Source organism: Schistocerca americana, chromosome 1 (assembly GCF_021461395.2).
Source record: "Schistocerca americana isolate TAMUIC-IGC-003095 chromosome 1, iqSchAmer2.1, whole genome shotgun sequence".
NCBI lineage: Eukaryota > Metazoa > Arthropoda > Insecta > Orthoptera > Acrididae > Schistocerca > Schistocerca americana.
The window spans coordinates 721743238-721768766 of record NC_060119.1 but is presented as its reverse complement, the minus strand read 5'-3'; the positions used below and the strand labels follow the sequence as shown (position 1 = coordinate 721768766).

General features: G+C 38.9%; 1 protein-coding gene across 3 annotated transcripts in view; it reads right to left on the bottom strand.

Annotated features, from left to right (window-relative positions):
- LOC124610289 (peripheral plasma membrane protein CASK) overlaps positions 1-25529 on the bottom strand; it is a 667578-nt gene that overhangs the window by 165599 nt on the left and 476450 nt on the right. For 2 of the 3 annotated variants that reach the window (XM_047140146.1, XM_047140148.1), the window contains exon 4: positions 25007-25075. In XM_047140146.1, coding sequence (XP_046996102.1) covers positions 25007-25075 — 69 coding nt within the window. Of the gene's footprint in view, positions 1-25000; positions 25076-25529 lie in introns of all 3 variants that reach the window. The other variant, XM_047140147.1, reaches the window with a different exon arrangement.

Genomic DNA, 25529 nt, shown 5'->3' with positions numbered 1-25529 from the left:
AGAATAGGTGCATAGAATTCCTTATTTAAGGAAGACAACCACAATTGTAACTTTTTTATATCATAATATGGCATTGTCTTGTATATGTGTACAATTAGTTTAAATAAAACTGTCTTAAACTTTGCATGTGACTATCATTGTTTATTACAGTAAAAGTAAAGGTAGCTTGAGATATCTTTAGTGCCCCCTCCTTGAGGTTTTTCTGTATCTGCCAGTGACCACAGGCCTTTGGTTTTTTCAGTGCATAGTTGTTATATGTACTGTTACTGATTCTACTAATGGAAAACTCCTAGAACAAATGAATTTCTGCTGTAATATGCTGTAGGGAAGAAATGCAAGCTGAAAATTTAGTACTGACATGACAGGTATTATGGATCAAGTTATGGTATAGTGAAGTCACAAAATGTTCTGCAATGAGCAGACTAATAAATACACGAATCTATGTATGTCATCCATTTTCAGTAAGATAATATGGGTAAAAATACTTCCTGCAAAATGGTCTCAATGTAGAGTCAGAACATGTTAAGATTGATGGTGTCAAACAAATCACATGAGGAATGTACAAGTATCTAGTAAAAATTGTGTACTCTGTAATCAGTCTTTTCCTGCCACAGTGGAATGTGTGCTTTTTTTCCCCCTGTCAGTTCTGTTAGTTCCTCTCTCCTACTTTGCAAACTTCACAGAAGTTCCTCTATAAACCTATAAGCTAACCCAAAAATGTGGCTCACCCATTTCTCAGTAATTCCTTTTTTTCCATGCATGTTAGTACAGCAATTTACACAGGAAACTCCGTAAAGACTAAAAAGCGGAGGGGATACAGGCAGGATTAAAACTTTGGGCTTGGGTTGTGGGTCGTGCCTGGACAGCTCAGTCTGTAACAGTGTTGCCCATGAAAGACAAGGTTCTGGTTTTGAGTCCCAGTCTGACTCAAAGCATTAATTTGTTTAAGCCAATCAATAAGTGGCACTGACCAATACTAGACTTTAATGCTGAACTTAACAAATATATATCTATCAGTTCAATATTTCACTGACATCAATGACATTACAGGCAGAATACCAACTCATATTGGACGATGAAGTGAGAAGAAATTATACATTATTGAAAGAACCATCCTAACATCTCAACTCATTTAGGGAAATTACAGCAAACCTAAGTCAGGATAGTCAAAAGAGGATCCGAATGTTGCTCCTCTTCAGTACTAGGCATCTGCCATAACAACTGTGCGTCCTTATTACATCGCTTCTAAGGTAAAAAGGGGGAAAAAAATGTGAGCGACAGTTGCTCCATGGGCCTCAAAGATACGGAAAACTGTGATGTGATCACAGGAGATGCAACGAAACTTACTTACAGTTGGCATTTGCATTTCAGTGTGGTACTAACAAGTGTAAATCATGTTTTCTGGTAGTGAAATGGCAATAAGCAGGCAGTAGTGCTGCTATGCAGCTTTGTTTAAGCAAGTAATACTTAAGCTGCTGCATAATGTGAAGCAGAAAGTATGTCTCATTTTCCATGTTTTAGAATTTCTTCCTAAGGCATTTACAAAAGAAGCATGAAATAATAACTTCATGAATCCCTCAATGCAAGATACAATAATCCAAACTTTGTGGTGCCAAACTGAGCAGTGTAATGGAAGCTTCCAAATCATCATGAATTCATAAAGAAAACTCCTTTCTTGATATTCTGTGCAATACATTTTTGCTAGATAGTTGTGATGTTCTATATCATTCAGTATGACAGAAAGCTGCAACCATTCTTTCTCATATCTATTGCACGTTAAGGACCCTTGTTAGTTCAATCTGATATAGAACCTACACACTCAGAAGGTATCACAGAACAGATTGCATAAATTTTGTAAATAATTTCTCTGCAGAGGGACCTTATTTTCCCAGTATTCTGCCACTCGCTTTCACCATCAGAAAATCTATACAACTAGTTTCATTTCATGTCCCTATGAATTTTACTGTTAGATTAACTTCATATGTGTCATTAATCATGGAGACAAATACTATTACAAATGTGGAATATCCCCACATCTACATCATATGCCACAAGCCACGTAATGGTGTGTGTCGGGGGGACTTCTGGTACCACTAACTGATCTCCCCTCTTCCCTGTTCCACTCGCATATAGTGTGTGGGGAGAATGATTGTTAAGCCTCTGTATTAGCTCGAATTCCTAAATTTTGTGAGCAGTCTTAAAGAGCTTCTGATTCTTTCTACTAGATCATTTATATACATTGTAAACAGTAATGCCCCTATCACACTTCCTTGAGGTACTCCGGAGATAAGATTTACAACTGTCAATTTGATACCATTGAGAGCAAAGTGTTGAGTTCTAGCTGCAAGGATATTCAAATCCAGTCGCAAAACTAGCCCAACACTCGGTAAGCTCGTAATTCCCCCCCCCCCCCCCCCCCCCCCCCCCCCCCCCCCCCCCCCCCCACTAGTCAACAGTGTGGGATTGTCAAATGTGTTCCTGAAGTCATGGAATGTTGCACCAACCTTAGCACCATTGTCTACAGTGCTACGGATCTTATGGAGGAACAGAGCAACTCGGATCTCTGTTTACAGAATACATCTTGAGTTTTATAGAGGAGATTTTCAGTCTCCAACAGCATCATAATTTGTGAGCATAAAAAATATTCCATAATTCTCCAACAGACTGACATCAATGATATAGGTCTATAATTATGTGCATCTGTCCCACAACCCTTCTTGAAATTGGGAACAAACCACTTTTTTCCAGTTGCTAGGTACCTTTCATTGCTCCAGTCATCTATGATAAACTGCTGCTCGAAGGGAACCAAGTTTTTTCGCATAATCTGTGTAGAATCTTTAGGTATCTCATCTGGTCTTGAAACTTTTCCACTGCTAAGCTATTGCAATTGCTTTTCTATTTCATAGTTGCTTATCTCAATATCTGTCATTTCAGCATTAGTATGATGCCTGAAAGGAGGGCGACCTTGTTACTATCTTCCAGGGTGAAACAATTTGGCGGTACCAAGTTCAGTATTTTGGCCTTCTCTATGTTATCTCCTGCTTCAATGCCAGTATGGTCACTAAGTGAATGAACAGAGGGTTTCAAACTGCTTACTGATTTTATGTACGACCAAAATTTCATAAGTTTTTTACTCAGACTGGCTGATAAAACTTTACCTTTGAATTAATTGCAATCACTAAAATGTAAAGTTGTATGGCATGAATGGCTGGGAAACCCCAAAGAGCAGTTTCAACTGCCTAATCGGAAAGGTTTTTCCTATCATCTGCACCAACAGACACTTTTCCTTTGTGAAGTATGGGAACTGCTAGTGTAAGGGTGTCTGTTAAAGAGTTGTTATTGTTGTTCTGGTTTTCAGTCCAGAGCTTTCCATGCTACTCTATCTTGTGCAAGCTTCTTTATCTCTGAGTAACTACTGCAACCTACATCTTTCTAAATCTGCTTATGTATTCATATCTTGGTCTCCCTCTACGATTTTTACCCTTCACGTTTCTCTCCAATACTAAATTGGTGATCCCTTGATGCCTCAGAATATGTCCTACCAACCGGTCCCTCCTTCTAGTCACATTGTGCCACAAAATCCTCTTCCCACAATTCAATTCAGTACCTCCTCATTAGTTACGTGATCTACCCATTTTATCTTCGGCATTCTTCTGTAGTACCACATTTCGAAAGCTTCTATTCTTGTCTTGTCTAAACTATTTGTCGTCCATGTTTCATTTCCATACATGGCTGAACTCCATACAAATACCTTCAGAAGACTTCCCGACACTTAAATCTTTACTTGATGTTAACAAATTTCTCTTCTCCAGAAATGCTTTCCTTGTCACGGCCAGTCTACTTTTTATATCCTCTCTACTTCAACCATCATCAGTTATTTTACTCCCCAAATAGCAAAATTCATCTACTACTTTAAGTGTCTCATTTCCTAATCTAATTCTCTCAGCATCACCTGATTTAATTCGACTACATTCCATTATCCTCATTTTGCTTTTGTTGATGTTCATGTTATATCCACCTTTAAAGACACTGTCCTTTCTGTTCAACTGCTCTTTCATGTCCTTCGCTGTCTCTGACAGTCGGGAAACCTCAAAGTCTCTATTTCTTCTCCATGGATTTTAATTCCTACCCCAAATTTTTCTTTTGTTTCCTTTACAGCTTGAATAACATAAGGGATAGATTACAACCCTGTCTCACTCCTGTCCCAACCACTGATTCCCTTGACTCTTATAACAGCCATCTATTTTCTGTACAAATTGTAAATAGCCTTTTGCTCCCTGTATTTTCCTCCTGCCACCTTCATAATTTGAAAGAGAGTATTCCAGTGAACTTTCTCTAAGTCTACAAATTCTAGAAATGTAAGTTTGCTTTTCCTTAATTTACCTTCTACGATAAATCATAGGGTCAGGATTGCCTTGCACGTTCCCCCAGATCAGCTTCTACCAGTTTTTCCATTTGTCTGTACAGAATCTGTATTAGTATTCTCCAGCTATGATGTATTAAACAGATAGTTTGGTAATTTTTACACCTGTAACACCTGCACCTCCTTTCTTTGGAGATTGGAATTACTACATTCTCATTAGCCTGAGGGTATTTCACCTATCTCATACATCTTCCTCACCAGATGGTAGAGTTTCGTCATGGATGGCTCTCCGAAGGCTATCAGTAGTTCTAATGGGATGTTGTCTACTCCTGGAGCCTTGCTTCGACTTAGGTCTTTCAGTGCTCTGTCAAATTCTTCATGCCATATCATATCTCCCAGAGAGAGAGAGAGAGAGAGAGAGAGAGAGAGAGTCATATTCATGTTGGAAATGATGATACAAAGGAGAGGGTAAAATACAGTACCAGCACATAGCCTCGTTCTATCAAAGAGCACCAAGGGGGCCTCTGAGCTTATTGTTTCCATCCAATGGAAACACTGCAGAGGGATTGGCATAAAGGCTAGTGACACAGGACATTATGCCACCACCCCTTATGTCCCCTCTCCCCTTAAGGTGAAGGGAAAATTGTCAGCAGCATGTGGCATCCTTGACCTTTACCCATCCAAGGACTGGCCATGCCAGACAATTCTTAACTTCAGTGCTCTGACGGGAACAAGTGTGTCCACCTTAGCATGGCCATTGACTTTTCAAAGACTAATGTTGGTATGGAAGAAAGATAAATGTTTACTGTCTGGTCAATTATTAGCTCATCAGGCACTGAGCACAAGCTCAGGTTGAGGTGGATGAAAACAGAAAATCAGCTATGTCATATTCAAAGGAATCATTCTGGCATTTGTCTTGAGCAATTTAGAGAAACTACAGAAAACCTAAATTAAAATGGTTGAACAGGGATTTGATCCACCATTCTGCCGAATGCAAGCCCGTTGTCTTACCACTGTGCTACCACTCTTGGTTTAGCTGATGGTAGCCCCTACAAAATATTATTCGGAAATATTTCCCCATTTCTGCATTTCACATACTATCAAAATAACATAAAATTCTGGCAGGACAATATATTTGCTCATAAGGAAAGGAGTTTAGCAAACTGCTCATCATTCTCCCTGTGCCAATCAGAGGAAGCAATATTGCCTCAAATGACTGAACTTGGATTTCCAGAAGAACCTTTCATAGTGAAGTGGCATTTAGCCCAGACCGCCACTCCATAACAAATAATAATAATAATAATAATAATAATAATAAAATTGTGTGCTGTACCTGTAATCAAATCCAGACTTTTTTCTTTCAAAGGCAGTGCATTAAAAATGTTCCTGAACAACCACTGATTGCAGAACTATTGTGTACAACACATGTTGAGTGCATTTTGGAAAACAGGAAGGGATAGTGTCAGATCTAATCTGAGTCCTGCCATGAGTCTTGCTCAATATGGTTCATTTTGAAAGAGTTCTTGTCCATAAAACATAAGTGTTCATGCTTGAATGTTGGTCCAACAAACAGTTTTAATCTGTCAGAAAGTTATGGTACCTTGTTCTGCTTGTGCAGCCTGCATTTAAAAGGCAAAACATATTTTGATGATGTTAATTGATATGAAGATTTTGTGTCATAAAGAGTTCGCCAGATGATAAGATAGTCACTGTCATTGCTCTTCTAGTTGTTTAATGCTCAGTCAGAGCTTTTCAAGCAGAGCTCACACCCATCAGCTAACTGACATAGGACTACACACTCACCGAAGTGAAAGGGGAGGCTCATTCACCATGTGACCAACATGAACTGCCCAGTTACGGCACCATTTTGGTTCAGAATAATTTGTTTGCTTGCATCATTTACTTAAGTTTCTTGCAAGAGACTTATCAATTGTCTCCTAGTTTTTTAACTACCAGTGACTGTTCAGACTGCAGTGGTGGCCTAAAAATGCAAGTAATAGTCTGTAAAATTGCAACAAGGCATCTTTACTGGAAAATCACACTTCAAATTACTGAATCACGTAATGACTATTGTCATCGTAGAGAGTAACATGCAAAGTCGCACAGACATTGATGACACTGTACTGAGAATATGTGTGTAGTTGGATAATACCTATTGTATTTCTCAGATTGCACAAGAAGTGTACTACAAACAGTGAATACTGCTCATTGCTTCACCTCCATTATCTTTTGGTATGTCATAGAACAACTATAAGTACGACTTTCTAACACAGAGATAGGCTCATTAGTTAATACCAGCAACACCCATTTAACTGAAGCAGCCTAGCAATGTCTGGCTGAAGAAAAGGTCCAGAAGTATTCCAGTACTTCATTTAATGACATACCATCTAGAAGTTTCTTTTGCTGTGCTTGAAACTACGCTCATAATTGATTTTCATGGTACCAAATTGTTGAGCAGTTTCAACAGTGAACTCACATGTACTTTATGATAAAAGTTCGTCACCTACAGTAAAATGATTTTTTTTAGCTATGATATTCTTTAGTGTAGTAGTTTTCACAAAAAGCAGCATATGAAATGCAACAGCTGTTAGGCATCAGAACATTTACACAAAGAAACTGTGTGCAAGGTTAGTGCCAGTGGCTAGCAAATAAAACTGAAGGAGGGTTTGAGTTCAGCTGCCATTAACGATGAGGACATTAAAGATTCACAAGACCTCAATCATGGCAAGGGAAGGGAAGAAAATCAGCCATGTCAGTTTCAAAGAAACTATTTCAGTGTTCAACTTAACTGTTTAGGGAAACCACAGAAAACATAAATGTCAATTGCCATACGGGATTTAATCCTGATGATAAATTCTACAGAGAACAACTTGATTTTCATTCAGAAGAGTCACAGCTTTTTGTAAATTGGAATGTATTCTCAGTAACAAATTCTATATGTTATCAGATAACAAGAAAAAGACTCAGTCAACTTAGTGCTCCATTTCTCTGTAGAACTCACAGTGAAAAATTAGAGGCAACTACGAAATAGCAACAAAAGGCACTTGGAGAGCTCCTACATAAGAACACACGAGAGCTAGAAGTCCACTATAAACAAAAGTGAAATTATGTTAGACAAATAACAGGGCCATCAATGACTGTGGGACAAATTCACCTCAAACAGTGAACACAATGAATGTGGAAGACAAACACTAAACCATAGCATACTAAAGTAATGAAGCACATAAATTAGTCAGAAAAAGAAACAGCAAAACTTAATATAAGTAATGAAAATCAACAGATCATATATTACCAAGAGTTAAGGTGCAGAAAAGACGCCAATGTACTTTGATGAGGAAAAGGAACCTGTGAATATTGACAATATAACAATGAATGAACTGCAAAACACACGAAATAACCAATTGGAATAGACACAATAAATACAAATTTAATCACATACAGTTGCTGCCTTGCATCCTATATATCTGCGTCTTTTTAGCATTTTCTGGCAAAAGTATGAAATTCCAAACTGATAAAAGAGGTGGAAGTTCTCTCTCTCTGTTAAAAGAGGGGCAACAGAAGTGAATGTTTAAACTACAGAGACACTGACTTTTTCAATGCTGCATGTAACATCTACTCAAAAATTTTTAACAACAATTGTGGCTGACACACTTCTTCAAGAAAATCAAAGTGGATTTAGAAAAAAAGTTCACATAATGGCAGTATTTTTAAAATAAAATGAGTTATATCAGAACAAACAGAAGTTCGTATTAGGTTCCACACTGCCTTCACACATTTTGAGAAACTTCTTGATGATGTGATCAAAATAAATGATGCGCAATAATGAATGACAGTAGCTACCCAACATATCTCGTAACCAATCACAATTTATACTGAGAAACAAAAACAGCAATAAATAAAAGAGAGACAGTACAAATGAGATAAAATCAAAGAAGGGATGAGGCACGAGTGTTCTCTTTTACCCATTCATTTAACTTCGATACTGACTACATTTTTAAAAATCGGCAATCAGAGAATCATCCATGAATTAAATTAGATAAACACACTAATCTTAGTGTTCTACTATTTGCAGACGATAAAATAATAACACAAATACAAGAAAGTGAATACGACATTAAATCAAAACAATGCCCTTCTAAGTTAAAAACCCAAACCAATTAAAGTTAGTAATTAACAAAATATTGTAGTAGTCAAAATTTTAAGGTCATTATAAAATTGCACTTGAGTGTGGCATTAGCATATTCAGTAAAAATGAGCAGGAATGCCAGCAGGAAGAATTTACAGACACTAGTCATAAAAATGTATTTGTAGAAGCAAAATGCCTTTGGACCACAGGTATTCAAATAAATTTACAAAATACATTTCTTCACAAGGAGAGGAATTAATAATTTGCCCATTATCAATTAAAAAATTCTCAGGGTTGTTACCAGGGCATTTAAATCATAGTTGCTACGAGACAGAGGGACCTGGTAGACGGGCTGAGATGCGAATTGCCTTTTACCTGGCAGTTATAAGGCTGTTATAGGCACTGAGGAAAGCATGCTACACACAGCTGGCAGCCATCTCGGGAGCAGCATGTGAGTGAGGAGAGTCTGGCCATGGCCGGAGCTGCGTGTCCCGCATTGTATGTGAGGCAGAAGGCACTCATCAACCAACTATCACCTCTCCCTCGTTGGTAGGAAGTCTATCCTTTCCTGTTAGGACAACGGGTGTCTTCTTTCCCAGCTTGAAGGCAATCTTTTTACACACTACAAAGCTTTGTCTCTGGGTATGGCTGTACAATCAACTGGCTGGCTCACATTATTCTTCTGGCCAAGCACATTACAGTTCACTACCATTTTTAAGCATTTATGTACCACCCACAAATTTCCAAATTCTCATGGTAAGAATGGAGGACCACATGCAGATCTTATAGCGGCTGGAGTTCCTTCAATGGACAAGCTCTAAGTGAATAATTAAGACTAGGTATCATGTGTCCCAACCATTTTCACTTCTAACTCCTCCTCTGCTAAAATCTCCTTCCACTTCAGTGAGTTTTTCCCCACACTCCTTTCAGCAAGAGGAATGAGAGATGAAAGACTGCTCAGGCAAAAATCTTGAACCTCAGACCAAAACATAGAGAGACCTATACCGACCACAGTAACAATGGATATAAATTTTGTGAAGATCAGAATGTATATGTGGATAAAAAAAATATTCCCAGGTCCTTCCCGGTTAAAATTACACTTTTTCATTGCTGAAAATACACTTTTCCCCATGTGAAAATACACCATAACCTGGGTGAAAGTACATTTTTTTCCATGTTAAGTGACAATATGCTTTCCCTCAGAGCTGTAAAACTTACCAACCCTTTGAATAGTAAGGATTTTACACACTGGTGTACAACCTCATACACTGGCGTACAACCTCATGGCACTTCAGGAAATGAAACCAGCAAAAAACAACTCTTTTTGGAAAGATCTTTGAAGCATGGTTACATGTACACAGGATATTTTCATATTATAAAAGTATAAATACTAATTCCACCAAATACAGCACGATAGCTTACAAAGGAATGAAATCAAGATAACAACGGACTTTTGTCAGCCAGTCATAGTTCAGGTCACATGATATCAACAGCCAATGACGGCAGATATTCACAGCATAGGGCACACAGTGTAGTCAGTCAACAGCAACATGACATAATGTCGTTGTGTCTTCTATGTCAGTGGAAGTATAGTCAGCTCCAAGCATTCACTGCGGGACACAAAGCTATTGAGCACTTTTGGTTGGAATTTAAAGATATTGTCTGCCACGTGCTAGAGAAATATGTGCCTAGCGAAAATATAGGGGAGGGAAAGGATCCACCTTGGTACAACAAACATATTAGGAAGTTGCCGAGAAAACAGAGAATTTTGCACAGTCATTTTAAACGTAGTCACTGCCCCACTGACAAACAGAAATTATGTGAAATGAAAACAGCTGTCAGAAGGTCAGTGAGAGATTCTTTTAACGAATTTTAAAGCAATATCTTACCAGCAGATTCTAAAAATAGCCCCAAAAAATTTTGGTCGTACGTAAAATTTATGAACACGACAAATAATTCAATACCTTCTCTTGCTGACGGAACGGGTAATGTAACAGATGATGATAAACAGAAGGCCTAAATTCTAAATCTAGCTTTCAAAAACTCGTTTACAGTAGAGGACTGCAGCACCATTCCCCCTTTCAATGATTGAACAAACGCAAGGATGGCTGACATAGTGTTTAGTGTATCTGGGATTGTAAAACAGTTAAGATCCTTAGACACCAGGAAGGCATCTGGCCCAGACGGTATCCTCGTAAGATTATATGTTGACTATGCTACAAATATAGCACCAGTCTTATCCATCATCTATCAGAGATCATTGGAACAGCAGAAAGTTCCACAGAAACGGAAGAACGCCCAGGTCATAGCAATCTATTAAAAGGGTAGAAAATCTGATGCACATAATTAACAGCCAATTTCACTGACATCAATTTGTTGTAGAATCATGGAACATATTTTGTGTTCAGACATAATGACCTTTCTAGACTCTGAGAACCTCATCTGCAGAAACCAGCATGGATTTAGGAAACAGTGTTCATGCGAGACACAGCTGACCCTCTTTGTGCGTGATATACAACAGGCTCTAGATACCAGCTCCAGGTTGGTGCCGTATTTCTTGACCTTCGAAAGGTGTTCGAATCAGTTCCGCACAGTCACTTGCTCCAAAAAGTGCATGCTTATGGTCTATCCGATGATATATGCGGTAGGATACAAAGTTTTCTAACAGACAGGGAGCAATATGTCGTCCTGAACGGGGTGACTTCAACAGAAACAAGCATAATTTCAGGTGTGCCCCAGGGCAGTGTAACAGGTCTGCTGCTCTTTACGATTTACATAAACAATCTGGTTGATGGTATTGACAGTGGCATTACATTGTTTACCAATGATACTGTAGTCTACAGAAAAGTAGTATCACACAAAAGTTGTTAACAAATCAACGAGGATTTGCAGAAAGTAAATGCGTGGTGTAATGACTGGCAGTTATCTCTCAATATTAGTAAGTGTAACCTACTGCGTATAACAAGGCAAAAATCCCGATTAATGTATGAGTACAGAATTAATGTCCAGTCTCTGGAAATGGTAACATCCATCAAGTATCTGGCTGTGACTATTCGAAATGATCTCAAATGGAATGATCAGATAATATAAGTAATGGGCAAGGCGAACTCTAGATTGCGATTTATTGGTAGAACCCTGAAGCGATGCAGTCCTTCAACAAAGAAAATTGCTTACAATATTTTAATTTGTCCAGTCTTAGAGTATTGTTTGTCTTTATGGGACCCTTACCAGTCGGGTCTCATTCAAGAGATTGAGAAAGTCCAAAGAAGAGCAGCAAGATTCGTGACTGGTATGTTTGGCCATCGGGAGAGCATTATAAATCTGATAGAAAGTTTGAAGTGGGATACACTTGCAGATAGATGATGCACTAAACGGAAGGGGCTGCTCACTAAATTCTGAAATCCGATCTTTGCCGAGGATGTAGAGTATATATTATTACCACCAACTTTCAAATCGCACAATGATCCCCGTTCAAATATAAGGGAAATTAGAGCTCGTACTCGGGCCTTCAGACAGTTGTTTTTCCCTTGTGCGATCCGCAAGTGGAACAGAGGGGGGCAAAATATGACTTTGGTGCAAATTGTGCCCTCCGCCACACACTGCTTGGTGGCCAGTAGTTGTAAATATGCAGATGTAAACAGGAAAAGTTACTGGTTTAAATTAATATACATTCAGTGTACCCACAAGTTACGTTACCACTATAGAATAACTGCAATGTGATCAAGATATAAAATACTATACTGAACAGCCAGCTTCGTTAACTGTGTTGCACTTGCATTTCACTTTTATCAAAGACTAGCAACCTGGTCTGGCTTCGCACACGTAGCATTAGGTATCTACAGCCGGACAACTTGTGTGGCACTGCATATTTTGTTTGCGAGCCACTCCGCAGAGTTATGAATAAGTTTCAAAGAACAACATTAAGTAACTGAATATTATCACTTCCATATAACCTAAGCGATGTAAGAAGCGCAAGGCAGGAAAGATGTCTGGATGCACAAATGGTGTGTGTGCCATATTGAATTGGTGTTACAAGTGACATCTAATGGCAATGATGGAACCACATCATGACGTAAGTAACATGTTTACAACCAATGTAAATATTGCTTCCTTGGTTCACAGGCATTGTGTGTGATAATGTTGTGGAAGTTGCACAATATTTCGACGAGACAGTTGCTCGTCATTTTCAGGTGCTGACTGACGTGTTGCTGCAATGGCTCGCCAATATATATGCTGGCTCGCTGGAGATGCACAGGCGCCAAGGGTTAAGGCTGTAACGTCATCATAGACGAATCATAAAGCACGGCGACCTCCAGTGCCCCTGCCGTACAAATGGGTGATGGTCTTCTCATTCGCGAAGTGGGAGAAGTGCAGCCACAAATAGGGACACAGTGCATGTGCGGGCACAGGGTTGGCTCCCAGTTTAAGAGTGCGGACTTTGCTTCTCCGTCTGTGTTGACTCAGATTCGTTCGACTGCGGCCGACAATGCCTTAGTACCACCAGTGCTGATTCCCATGCCTTGCTGAATTGAAATCCCATGTCTCTATTGATCAGGTCATTACCTATACAAATTTCAAATGCTTCTTTAATGAAGAAATAAGGCGAGTGGCTTGCAGGGCCATAACCAGGATTCCGCACCGAAGCAGAACATCAACACTGAAGAAAGGAAAGCTCCCTGTTCCTTAAGAGAAGACACAGAAACAGTTATTTTACCTGCCAACACGGGAAACGCTACTGTTCTTTTGCCTGCAACATCCTATTTCAGCAAGATGGATTTACTGTAGGACTCTGTGTGTCGCCATCTTCAAAAAGATTCAACTGATGCAGTACAACAGAAGACATCCATGTTCCTCAAATCCAGCCAGTTTCCAGAACATCTTAAAAAGAGCTTAATAGTACAAGTGCCAGTTCCACCACGACTCTATGGGCTGCCTAAGATCCATAAGGAAGGGGTTCCTCTTCCCCCATCGTGAGCAATATAGGAGCCCTGATACATTACCTGGCAAAACATCTGGCTTCTCTCCTAAGTCCAGTGGTAGGAAAATGTGAACATCACATTGAACGATCTGACATTTTAGTGAGTTTCAATGTGGTCTCTTTGTTCACACTAGTGCCTTTGGTGGACTTATTACAATTTACACGAACTAAGTTGGAGGAGGATATCTTAATCTTTTCAAACATGTGCTTACCTTGATGTACTTTTTATTTAATGAATAATATTTTGTGCAGACTGACGGTGTTGCTATGGGTAGCCCTTTGCCTCCCATAGTAGCTTTTTACCTGAAAACTTTGAGGATAAAGAACTTCAGGCAGCTGTGTTGAAACCTAAATGTTTCTGGAGATGTGTGGACTACAGTTTTGTTGTTTGGCCACATGGAGCAGCAATGCTTCCAGCATTTCTGGCACATCTTAACTCCCTCCATCCCAGCATTTGCTTCACCAAGAAAGTGGAGAAAAATGGAGAGATCCCGTTTCTTGATGTCTTGATCTGTGGAAAAGAAGATGGTTCCTTGGATCACAGTGTGTTTTGCAAACCAACTCACACTGACCTATATTTACAAGCTATGAGCTGCCATCACCCATCTCATTGCAGAGGCGTGTTGTGGACTCTCGTTCATAGGGCCAGAATTATCTCTGATGCAGGGAGCTTATCAGCAGAGCTTAGCCATCTTCACTCTGTGTTTGTACAAAATGGGTACTCCAATAAACAGATCCATAGTGCATTTTAACATGCATGCACTAAAGCTCTAGAGCAGCCAGAAGAAACATAGAACTCCACAAGGGTGGTTTTTCTATCGTGTATGTTGGTGGCGTGTCCTATAAGATTGGCAGGCTGTTCAAAAAACATCAAATAAAATGTGTCTTTCGCCCTCCAGCGTGAGTGCAAACTATGCTGGGTTTTGTTAAAGACAAACTATGTCTAAGGAGACCAGGGATATATAAAATCCTGTGCCTGTATGGGAAATCATACATTGGCCAGACGTGTCACACTGTTAAGGATACTTGTGCTGAACATAGACGTTACGCCAGACTGGGTCAGCCAGAAAAGTCTGCTGTGGCTGAACACTGTCTTCACATGAGACACAGCATGAACTGTGGAGAGTTCCATCATTAAAGACCCATTCAAAAATTGTGTAAGTAACGACCTGATCAATACACACATGGGATTTCAATTCAGCAAGGCATGGGAACCAGCACTGGCGGTACTAAGGCATTATCAGCCACAGTTGAACAAAAGAGAGTCAACACAGACGGAGAACCAGAATCCGCACACTTAAACTGGACACCAACACTCTGCCTGGACAGGCCCTGTGCCGCTATTTGCAGCCGCATTTTCCCCGTGTCACAAATGAGAAGCCTCTGGCCCATTGTTACAGCGCTCGTCTTGCTTTATGGCAGACTTGTTCACCATGCCACGCTCAGAATCATGTCAACATCTAGGTTTAATTGCAGGAAAGCAGAAAGCTGATTATTCATCTGCTGCACTGCTGAAAGTTCATACTGTCAACAGAAACATAAACAGCACTGAATAATTTGCTAAACATTTGGACAATATCCTTTAGAACTAACTAGAAAAGAATATACGCTGACATCCATACACCTACACAACTACAATGTTCAGCTGATTCCTTGTTTCCAACACCTCAACTCATCATGGTGACGGGTTGTGTGTTAGTTGGAGTAGACGAGAGGAGAATAGAGTCAGGAAGGAGGGAGAGAGGGAGGAGGACTGGAGGGAAGCGTGGCTGACCAGCTAGGAGGAGGAGGCAGCAGGTGCACAGGATACGAATGTGGCACCAATGAGTTCGCTCTAGTGCAAGCTGGGGAGTTTGTGTGTGGCACACAATGACATGGAGGTATTACCTGGGAAGTAGAGATCAAACAGAGGAAGACGGAGACTGTGGAAACGAGAATGCGAGTACAATGAGTGAAGAGGGAGGCCTGGGGACTTGGGTGGAGTTGGGTTTGGAACAAGGGCTAGCGGAAATTGAGGACAGGAAGATTGTGTAACTGAATGATATATTATAAGAACAAATCTCGTCTGTGCAGTTAAGAGCATCTGTTACTGGAGGTGAGAATACAGATGGCACAGGTCATGAATCAGCTATTAAAAGTCACGCACTACATGCTCAGCATGGTGTACTGCCATTACGTGAGCAACTCTGCCTTGACCACAGTTTGGTGGTGGCCATTCATTTGGGTGGAGACATGGTCGGTAGTCATCCCAACAAGAACGAGCATGCAGAAGTTACAGTGCAGATGGTATAAGACAAGACTGCTTTCACAGGTACCCCTATTTCGAACAGAATAGAATATACCTGTGACAGGACTAGAAGAGGATGTACTGGACGGGTGCACTGGACAGGTCTTGGACCTGGATCTTCCACAGAAGTGTGGCCAATTCGGCAAGGAGTTACACACAAATAGACCTCCCTCTGCCAGAGCAAGCTCAATGGTGTGACATTTCTATCCCATTTGCCTGCTACCTTTCCCTCTGAGCCATAAATCAACCCTTCTTGCCAACCCTCCTTGCCGCTTTTCTGCCCTTACAAACTTCTCCTAATATAATCCCTCACCCAAAAAGGGTTGCAGTGCTGGTGCAGCACCCACTCCACCTGATACAATCCCACACCCAAGTAAATCTGCAGTGCTGGTATGATGTAGCGGACCAAGACAATGTAGCAGTGTATGTGTATGTGTGTGAATGTTTGGCAATGTATATTCCATACTAGTTAGTGCTGAAGAAGGACTTTGTCTGATAGCTTAGCAATGTTTTCAGTCTCTTAGTCTTTTTTGTGAGCTTCACATTGACAAAATCGTTGTCAATGTATCCATTTTTGTAAATTTTTCAGTATTTTTCATTATATTTTACCGCACTTTGTATGTCATTTTTTCTTCTCATCTTTATTTTAACTATATTTTTGCATAGAGGGCAGGTTTGCTTTGCAGCACCCACTTTTGGTTTCTCATTGTCATAGTCATTTCTCTATGTATCACTCCATGTTTGACGTCTGTTTAAGACAGTGTTACTACCCAGGGAACATACACATTGAAAGGTAAATTTGTATGTGCATTTTAAATGGTTTAATGAGTCTATATACATTTAATTTTGCTTTATGTACATTTATTCGTTTGGTCATTGTTATTATTTATTTTCATTTTTATTCTTGTATTTGTAGCACCGATGATGGCTGTTAATCAGTCGAAATCGATATGCAAAATTAAATAAAGAAAACATGATCTTGCAACTGCTTGCTGCTTATTTGGTAATTTTATGGTCTACGGTCGCTGCACAACTTGGGAACCATATGGAGGCCCCCATTCACAAATCTGCTTCAGTTGCTAGTAATTTCATGTTCATTGCATGACCAGTTTCAAAGCCTAAAGCTTCATGCTGTTTGATGTTTGATGTGGGTGCAACCCTCTTGACTGACTCGCACAATCACAACACATTAATGTTTCCATAATTTTTTGGTGTCACCTGAAGATGAAGCTTTAGGCTTCGAAACAATTTGTACATAAGAAATCACTGGCAACTGAAGCAGATGTTTTATTTTATTAATATCTTCCTCAGTTGTAGATGTTCACCTTATCAAAAGGATCACTCCAAAAGAAAAGCATACTTTTTTCTTTGTTCTACATCTTAGCTATTCACAGACGTCATAGAAACAGTCTTCTCTCTTCCATTCAAATTTAATTCACGCAAAGGAGCACTGCATCATACTTACGAACAACACAGGCACAGCAATATCATATTTATCTACAGACACCAGGCAAGTGACTTTAAATTAAATGATCTCCCTTGTACAAGAATATGCATAATGAATGTGAGTGTTCAGGTTGTACAACCATGGTTGATGACGTATGGAAATTTGTGTCTGGCCATGAGGCATGCTTGGGTAGTCTAATAGTAAAGCGACCACTGGCAATAAGTAGGAAATTCGGGTTCAAGTCCTGATCCAGCACAGATTTATATTCCCGTCATTCCTTTATACAGCTGATGATTGCTCATATTTGCAACTGCGGATACATTTTGTGTATTTCATAACAGCTGCAATGCCATGCATTAGTATTGATTCTCAGAGTATTTGTGCAAGTTACGTGCTGCATGGATTGATCACTGTGGTCTCATTTCAACAACATTATGTCTGCGACCCATGAATAGCTGTCCACATGAGTGGACTTCCACGATGGGGCGAAACTGCAGACCATTTCTATGGGTATCTCTAACGGATCGGGCCTGCTGAACATTGCATCACACTTACAAATAACATAGCCACTACAATATCATATCATAGTATTAGGGCTGTTGAATATAACCAGAGTTGTCACAAGTTTCTCCTAGTGAAATTCCCCGATATTTCCCTGATTTCCAGACAAGTTTTAGCATTTTTCCCTGACAAATTTTGAGATATCAATGGTATGTAAAGATATAAATTGTCAAAAAAATGTAAGGAGTTCTGTATTTCTCTCCTGTGAGCCAAAATCTTAAGTACTAACATAAACATATTTTTTAATGAACTACTTTTAGATGGAGAAAGCAAGCCAAATGGTATACATGTCTCATTAAGGCAACTGTTATTTTATTTCAACAAAACGAAACACATTTGGAGACAAAAATATGCATTTCCTTGGAGTTGCAAGACATATTTAAATCACCTTCACTGATTTCAGAAATAACCTCAGAGCAAAGTAGGCCTCTGGCAAGAAGTGTATCAGGCAGGGAAGAGCTGTGTAAACCAACACTAAAGTGACCACAAATAAAATGTTAGTTCTACTATGTTCGTTATTGTCAGTTATTACCCACTGTGTTATGTCTATTATTTTACAGGTATTGTGTGAATTTTCTTTTGAGAAATGTACAAGTACCTAGTGTACAAACCACAAGTGACTGCCACAATTTTCTTCTTATCATGCATACTTTCTAATATATAAATTAGTTTCTTGTGTCTGTATACGTGTGTGTGCGAGTGTATACCCGTCCTTTTTTCCTTTTTTCCCCCCTAAGGTAAGTCTTTCCGCTCCCGGGATTGGAATGACTCCTTACCCTCTCCCTTAAAACCCACATCCTTTCGTCTTTCCCTCTCCTTCCCTCTTTCCTGATGAGGCAACAGTTTGTTGTGAAAGCTTGAATGTTGTGTGTATGTTTGTGTGTCTGTCGACCTGCCAGCACTTTCATTTGGTAAGTCACATCATCTTTGTTTTTATATATATATATATATATATATATATATATATATATATATATATATATATATATATATATATATATATATATATAATGGAAGGAAACCCACTTCCTTTCGTCTTCCCCTCTCCTTCCCTCTTTCCTGATGAGGCAACAGTTTGTTGCAAAAGCGCGAATTTTGTGTGTATGTTTGTGTGTCTATCGACCTGCCAGCGCTTTTGTTCGGTAAGTCACCTCATCTTTGTTTTTTTTATATATATATATATATATATATATATATATATATATATATATATATATAAAATATATATCCACACAATCACTCAGACACAGCTCATGCACACATGACTGCCATCTCCAGCTACTGCGTCAACAATATCTGAGAAGCAGGTCCAAACAAACCATTCCCCATGCCTCCCTGCCTCTTGTCGGCAGCTGCTACACTAGTGGTAAGAAGTGGTGGCAGCACTGACTGCAAGCTGATGGTAGTGGTAGGAAGGGGAGAAGCAGTAAGAATGAGGGAGTAGGAAGTGCCACATGTACTCAGCTGCATCTGGCCAGTGACAATGCGTGACATCTCAATATACAAACCATTTTGTCTACTGGGGCAAAAACATGATTTTTCCAATTTTTTTCTCAAATTTCCCTGATATTTTCTTGATTTCCCTGACATGTTTGAACTCCCTGATATTTCCCTGATTTTCAGAACTTGTGGCAACCCAGTTAACCCTTTCACCTCTAAGTTCCTCTAAAATAACTGGGCACCACAGGAGGTAGGAGGCTCCCTACAGAGACCCTGTCTGCTTGCTCAAAATTACTTGTCATTCAATAAAATATTTCTTGAAGATTCTTTGCAGATGATGCTGTCATTTACCATGTTGTTAAGTCATCAGATGATCAAAACCAGTCGCAAAATGATTTAGACAAGATATATGTATGTAGCAAAAAGTGACAATTGACACTAAGTAATGAAAAGTGTGAAGTCATCCACATGAGTACTAAAAGGAATCCACTAAATTTTGATTCACGATAAATCACACACATCTAAAGGCTGAAAATACAACTGAATACTTAGGGATTACAACTAAAAATATAATTTAAACTGGAACAATCACAAAGATAATGTGGGGATAGCAATTCAAAGAACATGATTTATTGGCAGAACAATTAGAAAATGCAATGTATCTTCTAAAGAACTGCGTACACTGCACTTGTCCTGTCCCTCATCTGGAGCACTTCTGTGTGGTGTGGGATTCACATTAGATAGGATTGATGGAGGACATTAAAAAATGGAGTCATTGAAAAAGTTCATATAATGGCAGCTCTTTTTGTATTAATGTGAAATACGGGAGAGTGTGCCATGTGCCATCATTTGTGAATTGGGGTGGCAATCATTAAAACAAAGGCGTTTTTCGTTGTGGCAAGATCTTCTCATGAAATTTCAAACACCAACTTTCAACTAAGAGTGTGAAAATACATACTGCACAGGGAGAAATGATCACTGTAATAAAATAAAAGACATAAGAGTTTTGTGTGTTCATTTTTCCCATACACTGTTTGAGAGCCAAATGGAGAGAAATAGCATGGAGATGGTTCAATGAACACTCTACCAGGCAGTTAATTGGGAATTTAGAGTAATTATGTCAATATAGCTGTGTATGTCAATGAAGTAAATATATGTTTAAATTGTGGCACAATGTTCACCTCAAAATTGCTGGCAATGGGCTCCAAAGACTCTGGCCTGGTACAATGTGCTTTCCATGACTAGGCCACAAAAAGCAGGACAAGACTTTCTTATAGTAACCCTGTTGCAGCATAGTAGATGCCCCACACAGTAAGCAAGGTTCAATCAAATCCCAGCCACACGAATATCCCACAGCAGCAGTGGAAATCCTGCATATGCATGGAAGACAACACTTCGGTCCCTATTACGGGGAGCTTGTTCTTTGTCAACAATGACCACAATACCCATTATTACATATTGTAGGAGTTACACAATGTGATCCTGCAGCAGACCTGAGAACCATATATTCAAAATAATTAACAGTAAATCTAACATGTCACACTATTTTGTTGTCAGTAATCTAATGATGACCACCAGATAATACCTAGCTCATAATTAGGTTGTACACAATGCTCATTCCCAAAACCGTCTAAAGTAAAAAATATTCATGAAATGACAGTAATACAGACCAAAACTTAAGTTACCATGGAAACATGGCTTTAGCTAGAAAATCAACAAAGGAGATAAGAAGTGAAAATGGCTTATTACAAAACGATTAAAAACATCTCAAATTACAGTTCAGCAGAAAATGCTAACCAACCTGGATGACGTCCTGGTCTACATGACTACAAGTAGGCAGCAATGCATCTCATTTGTAGACTTTTGTCTAAACAAAGGAATAACTGAATGATGAGACTCTCGGTCTAATAAAACAAAGTTGGATTTTTAAAAAATAAAACATGCAACATGATTTATAAATAACTTAAAAACACCATCTAATAAAAGAAATGATTGAGCACAAATTATAAATGAAAAACATAAAACAACTATAGAAGAAATGTAAGAGTTTCAACAGAACAAGAAAGTTAAATGAGATAAATGACTTACTTGAAAAAATTGTTCAACTGATTGACATCTCAGCTTCATTGCACACATGGAATTTTGAGAGCCTTATACACAGTGAAGTGCCAAACAAACTGGTATGGGCATGCATATTCAATTATAGAGCTATGTGAACAGGCATAATACGGCACTGCGGTCGTCAATGCCTATATAAGACAACAAGTGTCTGGCACAGTTGTTAGATCAGTTACTGCTGCTAGCATTGCAGATTATCAAGATTTAAGTGATTTTGAATGTGGTGTTATAGTTGGTGCATGGGCAATGGGGCACAGCATCTCTGAGGGAGCGATGAAGTGGGGATTTTTCCATATGAGTGTACCGTGAATATCAGGAATCCGGTAAAACATCACATCCCCGACATTGCTGTGGCTGGAAAAAGATCCTGCAAGAACGGGACCAACGACTTCTGAAGAGAATCAGTCAATGTGACAGAAGTGCAAGCCTTCTGCAAATTTCTTCATGTTTAAATGCTGGGCCATCAACAAGTGTCAGCATGCGAACCATTCAATGAAACATCATCAATATGGGCTTTCGGAGCCGACTCGTATACCCTCAATGACTGCACGACACAAAGTTTTATGCCCCACCTGGGCTCTCTCAACGCCAACATTGGACCATCGATGACAGGAAACATGTTGCCTGGTGGACAAGTCTTGTTTCTAATTGTCTCGAGAGGTTGGATGTGTATGGGTATGGAGACAACCTCATGAATCCATGGACCCTGCACGCCAGCAGAGGACTGTTCAGGCTGGTAGATGCTCTGCAATGGTGTGGCGAATGTGCAATTGGAGTGATATGGGACCCCTAATACATCTAGACACGACTCTGACAGGTGACATGTACATAAGAATCCTGTCTGATCACCTGCATCCATTCATGTCTATTGTGCATCCCGAAGGACTTGAGCAAATCCAGCAGGAAAATGCAACACCCCACACATCCAGAATTGTTATAGAGTGGCTCTAGGAACACACTTCCGAGTTTAAACACTTCCGCTGGGGCCACCAAACTCCCCAGACGTAAACATTATTGAGCATATCTGGGCTGCCCTACAATGTGCTGTTCAGAAGAGATCTCCATCCCCTCTTACTCTTAAGGATGTATGGACATCCCTGCAGGGTTCATGGTGCCAGCTCCCCACAGCACTACTTCAGACATTAGTCAAGTCCATGCTACATTGTGTTGTGGCACTTCTGCATGCTCACGGGTGACCTATACAATATTAGGCAAATATACCAGTTTCTTTGGCTTTCGGTGTATTACTTGCTCATACAGTACGATGAGTAGGGCTCAACTTTCATTTGCAAGGAGGTTACCCAAATCATGACCGAATTGGCATTCTGGATTAATAACATTGGCCTCATACACAAATCACCCAGAGACTGGGCTCAGGCAGTCTGTCACACCACATATGGAAATAGCAGGTTGGTTACTAAGCCTATGCCTAAAAAACAAACATAAAAACACACGGAAACATAGACAACACGGTTTAGAAATTTGCTGAAGGATATGGTAAACGACATTCCTCCCCTTAAATCAATGTGGCAATGGCATCCAGCCACAAAAAGCAAAAGTAAATGCGCAACCAAAAAATAAGACCCTGATATGAGCCCCATGCTTTCAGAAAGCTAAATACATCAAGTATGTGGTTTCTCAAGTTGCTAACCAAGTAAAGTTTCATCTTCACCTTTTTATCTTCCAACTACTATGTGATGAACTTCACTTCTTAAGTTTGTGCTAAATCACGATTTAAATGGATGTGCTGTGTCAGTATTCTGCTCTGTAAAAATAGTTTCAACAGTAGATGAATTTATAACATTTGAAAGAAATTTTTTTTGTTCTGCTGAGGGAAGTCTGTTACATAGCAAATGATGTGCCAATCTGTTTTTTTCCTTAAATTTAATGCCAACTTTCTCAAAATTCACACTACTGGTCTGTACCAGGAGTGCATACAGTTCATATGTTTCTTTTTAAATAAAACAGAGTAATAAACCAATTATTCAAAGGTGCATTTTGGTCTTACTCAGTTTACACAGCCCTATAACATCCAATAGTTAATAGAGTACTGTGCACAAGGTGATGTTTTGTAGGGCTGAACATGTACAAACAATATTTACAGTTTCATTCAATCAGTTTTGCCATACATAAAGCTTTATTATTTGTGCAACAAGTGTTTATGTGTGGTGTGTGGGGAGGGAGGGGATAAAGTAGTTTGTGTTAAAATCTAACATGCATTTTATTGCTTTTCCTTCAATCCCTTCATTTTCTTTGGAGGAGGAACAAAAGTCCATCCATCTCCTTTGTGTCAATTTATGTGCAACAAACTTTCCTTTCATATTTATGTAGTAACATATCTCAACACAAAACGTTGTTTCATATCACATTTTTTTGCAGGAACTATTTTCTATTCAACAGTTGTATAATTACGCACACTTTCTTTGCGGAATGTGCGTACAAAGTAATGATGGAAGTAGTTCTTCTGAAGTTATTACACATATTTACCAACAATTTGAATAAAATCCTTAAGAAGATCAGGAATCCTTAACGACAGTAGGTCACATCATTCTGAAAACTAAATAGCACCCAACAAAGGAAATCAAATATTTCACCCAACAAGTAACAGTTTTCTACAGGTGACAAAACTGCTACGTTATTGAGGACAGTTCACTCATGTCCCAGGGCTGTGATAACTAAAATAAGATGCAATATATAGGCCACTTTCACAACAGAGTACTTCCATCATCCCAAACAGGGCCATTGCAAGTTGTTTGAAATGTTGGATTTTATTTTGTATTTGCTATTTAGTTATCAGAACGATCCAGCTGTAAAGCCCTAAAAGATTTTATTAAAATAGTTACTGGCCTTGATAGCCTATACACCTACATTTCCTGAGAATATCATCACAGCTTCAGTTTTAAGTTGAATTTATGTACGTAATGCATACTTCATTCAACACTAGAAAACAACTTTAAAAACATGCAAGATGGCTTTTTGCAGAGCTGAGAACTTTTTTTTTTTTTTTTTTTTTTTTTTTTTTTAACCATAAGCTGATATCTTTCTTTTACAACAGAAGCAGTGAATGACAGAATGAAGTTTTAGTTTTTCTCAAAGCAATAAATGGAAAATTTGTAGGAAGTGAGATACAACACACATAATAAAACTGAGATAATCACTGTGCTTCTCAAGGTTTGGGCTACTAGCAAATTTGTGTATTTCTGAAGAAATCAAAAATACAGAATAAAACAAAAAAGAAACAAGGCACATGATCAGCAGCACACAATGTAGAATCTGAACATTTACATCCATTCATTGGACACTCACATGCAACAATTTATGAGTTCTGTGAAGTGATTGTGTAAATTTTCCATTATCAGAGTGCATGGAGAATTAGAGTTTTGAGTGCCTCAACAGAACTGTGACTGCCATACTGTCGATATATGTGATAAATAAGAATGCAGCACTGTGCAGGAAAAAAGAATATGGTACTTTTTAATTAATATTTTTTCATATTTAATTTTATATTGGCCAATTATTTACTTATATATTCTAAAATACAAATAAATTAGCCTGCTTCCCATGTTCATAGAAGGGGAAAAAGGTGTAAACTAATTAGAAGAGCACAGAATGCATCATTCATATGCAGAGCTGGCAAGCTTATTCCTATCAAGCAACTGCTGTGATGAAGCTGGGCTTACTTGTACCTCACAGGGCGGTGGAGCACTCCTGTATGATGGAACAATTTTGAAGGTGACTGATCCTCGTGCTTCTCTCTGTAACAAACAGAAAGTAGTATTACCTCACCAATTTGAATGAATTACTTTTATTATTACACTGACTGTCCTCTGTCCAAGCTTCTTAAACTTGGCTAAAAGATTTATACTCACAAGTTCGTGTTAACTTCAATAAATGAATTCCTGGAGCTTAATACAATAAAATTTGGTGAAGGATAAAAATTAAAATTATAAATTTGACTATCTCATGAAACATAATTTCTTAATTACTGATAAGAAAATAGAATTTTTCATTAGCCCATAAGAAGAAATAATGTAAAGGCTGTTAAGCCTCAGTGTATCTATATTACCTCATTGAATTTGGCTTTATAAATATAATCTGTTGGATAACTCTGGCAAGTATGGTACTTTCAATACCCAAAATGACACACTAGAATTATTATTATCTGAAAGATCATAGATAAAAGACACTCACTCACAAAAGACTGCACAA